This window comes from Netta rufina (genome assembly GCF_964035555.1).
Source record: "Netta rufina genome assembly, chromosome: 7".
In the NCBI taxonomy this organism is placed as follows: domain Eukaryota; kingdom Metazoa; phylum Chordata; class Aves; order Anseriformes; family Anatidae; genus Netta; species Netta rufina.
The window spans coordinates 30,395,157-30,406,742 of record NC_140130.1 but is presented as its reverse complement, the minus strand read 5'-3'; the positions used below and the strand labels follow the sequence as shown (position 1 = coordinate 30,406,742).

The 11,586-nt window shown below is 44.0% G+C and overlaps 1 protein-coding gene across 1 annotated transcript in view; it reads left to right on the top strand.

Annotated features, from left to right (window-relative positions):
* Positions 1–335: 335 nt before the first annotated feature.
* HSPA12A (heat shock protein family A (Hsp70) member 12A) overlaps positions 336–11,586 on the top strand; it is a gene marked incomplete at its 5' end in the record, with an annotated part of 56,593 nt that continues 45,342 nt past the window's right edge. The window contains one exon of the mRNA XM_084290223.1: positions 336–363. Coding sequence (XP_084146349.1) covers positions 336–363 — 28 coding nt within the window. The remainder of the gene's footprint in view (positions 364–11,586) is intronic.

The window sequence follows — 11,586 nt, the reverse complement described above, 5'->3', positions numbered from 1 at the left end:
GCGCCGGCGGCCGCGTCTCTCTCCCAGGTCCTGCAGCCCCCGGTGATCCCCTCCGAGCCGCCCGCTCCCGGAGCTCATCCCGGGGGGGTGGCAGAGCCCTGCAGAGCCGCCACCGCCCCCAGCAGCTCCCCGTTTCCCCCCCCCCACCCCCCCCCTCCCCGTATCGCGATCAGCTCCTGCCGCGGCGGGGAGGGGCCGCGCCGCCCCTGCCAGGGCCGGGGTGGGGCCGGGAGGGAGCCGAGCCGAGCCGAGCCGAGCCGGGCCGAGCCGGGCAGCGACAGGAGGAGGAGGAGGAGGAGGAGGAGGAGGAGGAGGTGGAGGAAGGGTGCCCGGCCATGTCGGAGAGCGAGGGCGGCGCGGCAGGTAGGGCGGCCGCCGCAATGCAGGAGCGCGGCGCCGAACGGGGGGAGGCGGCCGGGACCGCACGGTGGAGGGGTGGGGGGCACCGCCACGGGGGTTTTAGGGGATACCGGAGGGGGTTTTGGGGGAGCGGGGGGCTGCAGACCCGCAGGGATCCCCCCCGAGATCCCCCTGAGGCAGCGCTGTTCCGCCCCGTCCCCGGGGGTCGGCGCTGCGGCAGGCGGGGGGGGCCGGGTGCGGGGACAAAGCGGCGGCCTGAGGGGGGTTTGGGGGGCTCCCGGGGGGAAAAGGGGGGTCTGGGCTGGGAATGGGGTGCCCCTGGGGGGCAGGGATAAAGGCAGGGGGTGTTTATAGCTGGGGGGGGCGATGCGATGCAAGAAACCCCGGCGGGGGGGCGGCCCTGGGGGTAGCGGGGCTCGGCTCGGGACGTGGGCATAGTGGGGCTGTATCCTGGCGGCCCCAAACGAGGTTTTTGGGTCCCTTCGTGATGGTGCTGTGCCCGATGAAACCCATCAAGGCGGCCCCTGCAGGGTGGGGGAGGAGGCTGGGGAGGGATGAGGGGCCCGGGGGTGCGGTGATCTGGGTGGGTGACCAAAGCCCAGGGGGATGCAGGCACAGCCTGCTCGCATCCAACATTCCCATCCCTTCTTCCCTGCAGCGCTGCAGGGAGTCGAGAAAGCTACTGCTGAGCCTAAGGTGGCGGTGGCAGTGCGGGGGGAAAGTTGAAAGGTTGAGTTTATACGGATCGTGCTGGGATCCGGGGAATGTTTGGAGTAACATAGCGTAACCGCAGTGCGTGTGGAGTAAAAGGAGGCACGGGGCGTCCCTTGCAAACAACACAACAACGATAACTAGAAGCTAGTTGAGTCTTCAAGACGATCCTTACAGCATCTTTCCCCCCCCTCGTGTTTGTGTTCCTTAAGTGCTTCCCAAATCAAGTCTCTTCTGTCTGTTGTGTGTGAAGCTGCCTGTAGCAGTTCTCCGGCGAGCAGCTGACAAAGGCGAGGGGAGAATGACAGGTTCATTAGGCTGCTGGGTGGCAGGGAGTCCTGGGCTTTGTTTTCTGCCAAGTTGCAAGGTTAGGGCAGTGCGGTGCTGAAATCAAGTAACTCGTGGCACAGGGAGAATGTGTGCAGGAGGGATTTTGTGAGGAGGTGGAATACCAGGTAGTAAATCAATGATTTGTTATGCCAGAAACCTTTATGTACTTTCCACTCTCTGGAATGCTGAGGCTGTCAGAGAAAAAAAAAAAGACTTCGGGGATAAAACGTGATTTAGGGAGTGTTGGGGCATTGACAGTGCTGAAGCTGCAGTCATTTATTGCAGCAGCATGCAATGCGCAGGAGAAATGTCTGGAGGTGAAGCAGCAAAGTGTTGCATGCGCTGTGTGCCAGTCACTGCACGGCTTCGCTTAGCGCAGCACTGCGGTATCTGCAGCTTGCTGAGTGTGAGCCTGGGTGAATCTGCTCGTGTCCAGGAGCTGTTGCATGTAAAACTTCTAATTATACTGACTTTCAGTGCTTTTGGCTTAGAACTGGGTGGTGCTGAGCCAGCTGACAAGTTTTCCCTTATGGCATGCACCCGGTAAGGTTTTGGTCTGGGTGTTCAGTTTATTCCCGCTGGGCCAGCAGCAGGGGAGGTGCTGCCCAGCTGTGTGGCTGCAAGGCTCCCCGAGGGCTGCTTGAGGCCCCAGGAGCTCTGTCCTGTCCAGAGGCTGCTTTGTCTGGCAGATGTGTGGGGTTAGCAGGGCTTTAAGTGGGTCCTGAGGGCGTGAGGAGCACATCTCAAACACGGCTGCCACCAGGAGCAGGAACAGGCTGCAGTGGCTGTGGGTGCCAGCTGAAGTTGGAGCAGCCTTCAGGAGGCTGGCTCTGTGCAAGGAGAGCAGAGTGCTGCCTCAGCTACAAAAGAGCTGGTCTGTGCACATAAACGTCAAGGTTAGGGTTTGACTACGCTCTCTGACCCTGTCACTGTTGTTTGGGCAATATGCAAGTTGACTGCAATCTTACCTTGCCCTCTCTTCTCCCAAATGCTTTTTACTGTCATCTACTCTGATGTCACTTATTCTATCGATAACTGCCCTGAATAACCATACCTCTATTAGAAAAAACTTAAAGTATTTTTAAGTTTAAAGCAGTAACCACCAAAGGATCCCATCACCTCCATTTTCTGTACCTGAATTAGTTCTACCTTTTGATGTTGTGGAAGGCGGGATTTCAGAAGTGTTTGACTTGAAAGCATGCAACACTTACGGCCTTATTAATGTCTGTCTGTGGCAGGTTTAGTCTGTACATATTGTGAAAGAGCAACTTGGTTTATTTGAGTTTTAAGAAAAGCTATGCAGGCTCTCAGTGAACAATAATGGAAAATGGGTAAAGAATAAAAAACTCTATTCAAATGCTGGTCCTCCAAGGAGAAGAACAAGAACAGCCATGACCATAAGTAGGCATCATAAGTAGGTATGAAGCAATTTTTGGGGGGAGCTTGGCTCTATTCCTTTTATTTATTTATTTTAATGTAAAGTAGAGGAGATTTGCCATTAACGATTTCACTAAGCTGCTTCTCTTTGTGTGTGTCCATAAATACCATCAGTTGCTTACATATTCAGCTTCTATTTGATGCTTTTCACTTTCCTGTTAAACAGCCTTGCTAGTTGAAAATAGAAATGGGTAAAACTCCAGGTTACGACACTGTGGCGCAGACCTGCCCAGCTGTACTTCCCCAGCGATGAAAGAGACACCAGGAGGGCTTGGAATCTGTTTCAGGATGAGCTCTGAAGTCCATGGGCCGTGACTGTAAATGCTCTGCTTGCTTCCCAGATGTTTTCCTGAAGAGTGTGCAGCTGTTTTGTGATGTAAGGCCAAAGACGTCGGGATTGCGCTCAGGGAATGCTTCTGTCAAGTACGAGCTTCAGTGATGTGAAATGCCTGTAACATACGTGAAGACTTCTCATTCTTAACTCTACCAAATGTTCTGGCTCCTCAGTCATTAAATTAAAACTGCCTCTCTTCAGTCACCAGGCACATTTTGGTCTTAAAAATAACTTTCCACAGTTCTCGTTACTCAAAATATGTCAGCTATGACCCATTTGCTGTTGTGTTAAGAAACATAGTGATGTGCATTTAAAATAAACAAATACAAGTTTTAAATTTTGTCGTAACTATTATTAAAGCAGTAACTTTGCAGTGTTTTAAAATTAGGGTGGCAGTGGGTACTAAAACAGGAAATTCCTTCAAAGCCTGCCTCAGAGGGGTTTGAGAAAGGTTTCCATGTAAAAGAAAAGGAAAATGCAGTCAGTTCTAATAAAAAAGTAAGTAAATAAAGGAAAATGCTCAGAATGTGGAGGCCGGCACTCAGGCTGGACTGCCTTTGTTCTTGTTTTCTCAATGCCTTTGCTGAGGGCTGCATAAGGGTGTGTCAAGGACATGGGAGAACTGCTTTAGGAACTGCATTGCTCCGGCATTGCTTTGCCCTGGTGCTGGCATGCTGCTGGGATCTGGTCGTGTGCTGAAGTCGTTTGGGGCTCGCTGGCCCCAGTAGCCCTACCATGACTGCTTTGCAGTGTGCTGGGCACACAGATCGGTTCCCAAAGCATCTCAATTTGCAAGTACAGGAGACATGGGGAGGGTCTTTCTTCATCTGTTTCTTCTGACACTGGTTCTTGAACGCTTTGACCGGCGCTTACAGTCTGTGCTCTGGAGATGCCGTTTCCTAGGAATTTTGAGAGGCATTTCTAACAATTTTTATCGTTTGGAGTCTAGAGAGTAGTGTGTATGTGACTGCAATTTTAGAGTAACAATTTTATGTAATCTTTGGAAGTTTATTTACTCTAGTCTCTGAAGACTAACTCTGTATTGCAGAAATGTGCCCAACCTGCTGTAGTCTTCTTGGGGAAGTTACTCTCCTTAGGGGAGAAGCAAGCAGCATAGGGAGTCATCTGTGAGCACTGCTTTGGTTTGTCCCTTTCTAGATATATTTTACATCTGTATTGCTTTTCAGAACCCCTCCCTAGGGGTTTGCACAGCCTCTGTGTGTACTCAGTCTAAGTATTTTTAGAGTTCAGAGTGCTCCATGCTCACCTGTTGTGCGTGGCCTTTCACCACAAGGCTCTTTGTATGTGTGTGCATACTTTTTTCCTCTTGTTCCACATGAAGTCTGAAGTGGGTATTTGAGCCTATCCCTCCTTTTTACAGCTATTTTTCTCTAGTAAGGGATAATGAGAACATAAAACCAGGTTTCTGTAGTGCATCTTTGCCACCTCCTGGTCATTGTTTGGGAAATATTTCCCAAATTCCCATTACAATTCAATGTTGCAAATTTCATCTTTGTTCAAGGGACCTTGAGGCTTTCTCTGTACTTAAAGATCAAAATACTTGTGGTTATGGTAGGCCCCATTCCTTGTGCCAAACAGATCTAACAAATTTAACATCTTTTTCCTAAGTTTCCATGGATACCTTAGCAGAGCACACGCTATAATCAGAGCGGTAAGGCATGCCATTTACAAACGCTTTCAGCATTGTCGTGATGGGATGCCTGCATTGACAAATCATCCTTTCACAGTGGCTCTCTTGCTTCCTCAGCTATGCTCATCTTGTGGTTTTAGCCGTGGGAGACCCCACTGCAGGCTGTATTGTCTGCGTGTCATCGTGCAAGTGTACCTTTTTGGTGACCATCTGCTGGTTGCCATTGGACCCCTTGCTGTGATGTGTATGCACAGTCATGGCATTGGAATGGAGTCCTGACAGGTGCTAGTATAAAAACCTCTGGAAATCAATTTCTATCAGTGACTGCATGATTTTGTGATCTGCTCTACAAATCCTAAACATCAGTTTTCTCTCTTCTGTCCTTAGCTTCTCTTCTCATAAGGTAGTTTCCTTCAAGCCTGCTTACTAACCATTTTTCAGGATCACAAAATAAAAAGAATAAACACAAACTTATTTTTGATTTAGCTGTGAAGTGTCACTCAAACCCATACGCTATAAATTCACTTTGCTAATGAATTGTCAAGTTTGATGTTACTTTTTGCAGTTGTGCAACTAATGTTCCCTTATTTTCCCATTTTTGAGCAACACCAGCCTTGAAGAAAGTTAAGGGATTTATATATCACGTCGCTCATGCTGACCGTTAGAATAACTATTGCTTCTTACAGTTTGCCTAGTCCTTTTACACTGTTTCCCTCTTTCTTTCTTGTTGTTAGTTTGTTTGCTTTGGGTAAGAAACAGGGGCAGGGGAAGAGGTTTATTTTCTCTGCTGGACACAAGATCCAGAAAAACCAAACAGTGATTTTTGTTCAGTCTTCGGCCAACGTTCCTTTGAGTATCTTGACCTAGAAAGGTAAATTTAGGATTGCTTTTTCAGGATACAGTTACATCTTGAGAAGATTCTTAAGTAGGAGCTCATGATAAAATAAGAAATTTTATAATGCTGTAATATTTTGGTCTTGTTATTTAAAAGAAAAAGCAGGCAAGCAGCCCACCTTCAGCTGGTAAGCAGTGCATTCCCTAAAGTGCCTAGCCTCACACGTGCTCTGTTTTCTGCGTGTGGTCCTGGGAACTGGAGCGTAATCTTATTAGTGCCATTCCTGACAACCTTGCAGTGAACCAAGTTGATGAGGTAGATGATGACAGACGGGATGGTGACAGAGAGGCAGCAGGAAACCTTTTCTAAGAAGGTTTCTTTACAGAATCTAGGCTCTCTGAACATCTGTGTGTTTCGTTTTCTGTTCGTTAGGTCTTTCTGGGTAGAAGCAAGGAGGGAAGAGATAGAGGACAGGAAAACAGTGCTTGCACAGAGGCTAATAGTACAAGGAAGCCTGAAGGAAGCAGGTTCAGAGGAGTTTGTTGAAGGGACAGAAGGTTAGTTAGTGCATACTAAAGGTATCTGCAAGAGAACTGTCTGTGGCATATTTAGAATGATCCTGGAGAGTTGTCTTACAGTACCTTGAGCCTCAGAATTTGTTGTTAGCACACACTTACCACAACATGCATCTGCTAATGCAGCTTGCCTTCCCCATCTGCATAAAGCAGAGTCAGTTAAGTTTTGTCTGGCAGTAGGGCGTGGGTGCAGAAGAGCCAGAGTTCAGGACGTGAGCAGTCATTGCATGACTGCTGCTGGTGAGTTCGCTGCACTCCAGGCCCTGCTGTGTGAGCAGGCTCTGATCAAGTGGGAAAAATCTCAGGACTCATAACAACCTGGCAGAGGTTTTACAGACAGTTATGTAGAAAGCATGGAAGCATTCTAGGTCTCTTCTGGTTCAGTTTACAAGGATTAGTGAGGTCAGATCAAATCTAGGGAAAATAGTTTAGCCTACATACTGTCAGAGAGAGAAGAGGTGAACTTAGCGTATGTGTTTGTTATATTCAGAAGGTTATTGCAAGTTCCTGTGTGTGGTTTTTAACTTAAGTTTAATAGAACAGAAAATAGGTGGTGTCTTTTAGTTTCCTTTTGCTTGTGAGGTGCAGGAAAATGAACGTTATCCCTAAAGTGAGGGACGGGATGAATCTGGGATTGTATTCTGATAGTCTTAACAATGATGGTAAAGACTTTAATGATCTTAGAAAGCTTGATAGCATAATGGAAAAGTAATTCCTCCACTCAAACTGTAACCATGATCGGAAGGGAATGTAAAAACCTAAATGAAGGAGTTCATAGCTTGTAATGAGAAATATGTCAAATTTTTAGATTTCTTTATTTTTTTTTTATTTTTAGCCAAAGAACGGGGAGAAGTTTTTTTCTTTAGAAAATTACTGTTCTCTAATTGGCATCATTGCGATGGATATCAGCTCTTTGGCTGACCAATTATTATGAAAGGGTATCAGGAAACTTGGATTTGTATCAGGCATTAGCCACGGCTGTATTCATAGAAGGGAAGTACATTGGAGTCTTCAACAGACTGGATGCCTACTGGCATTTTGAAACAAAGAACTCTGGTTCCGTTGATGTTAATAGCAGTAGGGCCATTAGTTTCAGTGGAAACAGGAGGTTCTTACTTCTGGTATGAAGTATGGGAGCTTTTTATTATACATGAGGATGTTTAAAGTATTTCTTTGTATTTGCTTCTCTTCATCTCTTTTTTTTTCTTGTTGTTCTATAATTATTTTCAAAGGCCATCTTTGTATTTGCAGTAAAATGCTCTAGGTTGTCACATTACATTTGGAAGCTGTGACATCTTGTGCTTAATGCAAAGCAAAGTCTCAGCAATGTGAAAAGCTGAATAAGGTTTTCTTTACCAGTGCAGCAGTTGCCAGCTAATAGCAATATGGTAAATCCTTCCTTCCCTGTTGTGCAAACATCATTAGCAAGCTTTGCTTGCAGCAAAATGATTATTGATGCTTGAAATAATATACAATGTTTTGAATGAAAAACAAAGCTTTGAATTCTGTTCTCTTACTGCACGATGTCTACCCTGTCCCCGTATTTCACTTGGTGCATCCTTCTTCTAAATGTTTAATCCAGAGATGTTGCCCAGATGGAAAATGAAGAATTTTGTCAAAATTTTGGTATGACCAGCAAACTGAATGAGATCAGAGCCACATATATCAGTCACTCTTACCAGCCTTGGGATGTCTGGAAATTACAGAGAAATGGCGATCAGATATGTGCAAGTGTTTGATCTGTGAGAATGATCAGCATGTGCACAGTTCGTTCAGCAGTCAGTTAACCTGGATTTATTGATAAAGATCAGCTACAGCAGTGGCATTTGTAGTAGGTCTGACGCACCCTGACTTACGGTGTCCACCTGGTTTGTCAGCCAACAGACAACGAAGAGGCTGAATGGATTTGGCATATGGAGCTGTAGATGCACGTTATACAAATGGAAGAAGGATTGCTGCTTGAGGCAGGTTGGTGCAGTGCAGGAATACTCAGGAGTTCGGGAACTTCTGGAAAAGGATGTGGTATCTTGATCTTCCCAGTGGAGTCCCTGAGCTCAGCCAGAGGCTCCAACCTACACAAGGAATGAAACTCATTGCACTGTAGGTCATGGAGTGAAGCAATGGACTTAGGAATGTCCCTTTTTACTTAAACATTATTGTGGAAATGCTTCTTAAAATGCTGAAATTATCACCTGAAACAGGGAATAATATCGATCCTGTCATTGATTCAGAAAAGCATAAGTAGAGTTTAATTAGCAAGTGTTGGGCTTGTGGTCATGCCAGCAGGATCGCAGTAATAAGTGACCTTAAGATACATGGATTGGGATGTAGCATACTCACTAGGGTTAGTGAATGCCCATTTTCTGGTTAGCAAAACACCTGTAAGAGATCCAGGCCATGAATGCTGAAGCTTTCACCCTCCCTTGGAAGTGAGCTCTGTGAAGGTGTTCAGCACGTGCACTTCTCTTCCCAGCCAAGCTTTCTCTTTTGTAGCCATAACTCTACTGCATAGCATGCCTGGAAAGGTCCACCACACTGGTGTTTCTGACGGAAAACTTGAGGCTTGATACCTTATTTATTTATTTATTTATTTATTTATTGTTTCCTTTCCATATAATAAACTAGTTTATTATATGTAAATAAACTAGTTTATATATATAAATATAATAATGTTTCCTTTCCATATAATAAACTAGTTTATTATATGGAAAGGAAACAAAAATAAATATATTTCCCCTCTTTTCTGTCCTGGCTGGATTACTGTGCTTAATGCTGTTTAGCAGCATATCATTGCTGAATTGCTGGTTTTACTTAAATTCTTAATTTCTTAAATTCTTACCTAGAGAGAATGCACACTTACCAAACTTTACTATGTTACTTGGCTTGCAGGACACCTGTTGGCAGTGAATCCATCAACAATTTCCCTAACATTTGAAGCAGAAAATCTTGTTGATGCATGGCATTGCTGAATTTTACAAAATTGAATATTTAATAAAAAGTTAATTTAATGAAAGTATACGTTTTGTGTAGCTGCTGAAAAAACTTGTAGTGCCAACTTATTGCCTTGCGACTGTGATGTTTAGCAGCCGTTTTTCTTAAAGCAGGTTTAAGCTTTCTGCCTTAAAACTGATTGTCTGGGACCACAGCAATCCTCCTATGTGGTGTTTGAGTGAATTACTAAAACTCATCTATCTGGTTCTGAACAAGAACACATTGAAGGGGATCCAAAATAGGCAGGATAGACTGATAGTCTTCCAGAGGAGACCACCTGCCATTAACTGGTTTTTCTAATGAAACAATGAGCTTGGTCCTCTAGATCTATTAGATCTCTAGATCTGTTAGTAAATCAGACTCAGCTGGACATGTTACCAGTGGAAATGTTCAGCTAAGTTTTTATTAATTTTGTCAAATTTGCTCTTACTGACTATATTCTGTGGTACTTGAAGATTAGTCCTTTGTTGCGTGTTGTCATTAGCTGCATTGGAAAACTTAGAAAGTGGCTGATCATTTACCAAGAAACAGGAAAATCTAAACTGATTAGCTGCTGCAGGAAACCACAGCAAATAAACTCTTGCTTGTGCTTAGATGAAAAGAAGGAATATTTTAAATTAAATCTGCTAAACCAGCAATTGCAACTAATGTGATAATGGATATAATTCATTATTAATACTGTATCTGCTAATCCCATAATTTTACCAGTTCTCTAAGTCTAAGGATTTGGAAATAAGAAAGAACCTTTTGAATGGTTAAAAAAAAAAAAAAGAGCTGAAAAAGACAGACAGCTTTTTTCCCTTCCTCTGCTATTCAACTTGAAAATGCACAAGACATTCTCAGGCAATTGCTTAGAACTGAAGTCAGAAAATGCCATGACATGGTTAAATTCATTCTATACATGTTTAGTTAAGCTATCCAACCCCCTGACATAGACAGTTGTATTTCAAGGTAATGTTTACAAGCAATGATGTGCTCATACTTTTGTACATAAGTAAATGAAAGAATTTCTGTTCAGAAAGTTTGCATCATATCTTAGATCAGTTTAAATAGTGGTGTAAGTATTTGAAGACTTAATTTGGATTCTAAATCAGGTTCCTCCATTTATTGCAACCTGCAAATTATCAAGAATTAAATGTTTATTTATCACGTGTTATTTAGCTATATATCCTTTCATGGCGTGTAGTTTGGCACAGATAGCGATCCTTGGTAAACACAGGAGATAAAGCTGGAACTTGAGCTATGCAGGACACGATTGTGTTTTTTTTTTTCTTTAAATCAGCCTCAATAAGTCATTCTGCCTTTAGGGACTGTTCCAAATACTGTGATACGGTCCAGGACATAATTTTATTTATTTATTTTTTTAAATGCCAAGAAGAGGCATTTACTCCCAGAGACTAGGCCTTTTCTTGCATGATTTCGAATCAGGTTCCTTGCAACCCTTTACCTGTTCTCTGGCTTTCTTTTAGATTAGCCAATCCCAGCTCTTTAGAAATAAGAGATTTTTAAATATCCAGCTCTTGCTGGAATATTTCTGCATTACTGCTCTTCTATGACACACATTTCTTCCCCCCCCAAGCAAATGCTAACTCACCACATGCTCCCACATGCCCAAGTTTATTTTAACACCTTTCTCTTTAGATAGGGTAGATAGTACAAACATTTCCTAATTTCATGTGCTTTTCACAACTTTTTTGCTACTCGTTAGAAGAACTCTTGGCATTACATCCAGGGTAGTTGGCCTGCAAGCATTTTCTGAAAATGCCAACCACTTGGGTAAATGACTTTTTAACTTCCTAGTATTTCGAACTGTGTTCATTCAGTTGGTGGCTCTGCAAGCTCTGGTAGTGTCAGGACCTCTTCTGACAGCAGAGTTACAACAATTAGCGTTGCCCTCGTTATTGCATGTGGTTAGCTAGTGGTGCTATGAAATGATATCAAATAATTTTAAACTGGTGCAGCGTAATGTGACCGCTGCTTGTGCCAAAATGATAGCAACTCTGCAGAATCACTGTAACAGTATGTCTTGGTTAAAATTCCAGTTTGCTGCCTAAGAAGCTGTAGCATGGTTTTCCTCTCCTGATCCAACAAAGCTCCAGGTTGGTGAGGTGTAGGACTCATTGCAGAATTCTTGTTTAGCAGGAGCTGACATTATTCTTATTTGCGGGAGTGGCGTATGACTTAGATGAAGTGTAACAGTGAATACTAGTGCAGGATGGTCATGTTCTTGGAAATATCTTTTTTTTTTTTTTTCTGGTGAAAAAATACTAATAAATCACAAAGAGTTTAACTTTCCAGCAGAGTTGAGCAATTGTTGAGAATTGGAAAGACTAACTTTGTTTTTTTTTTTACAAATTCAGCC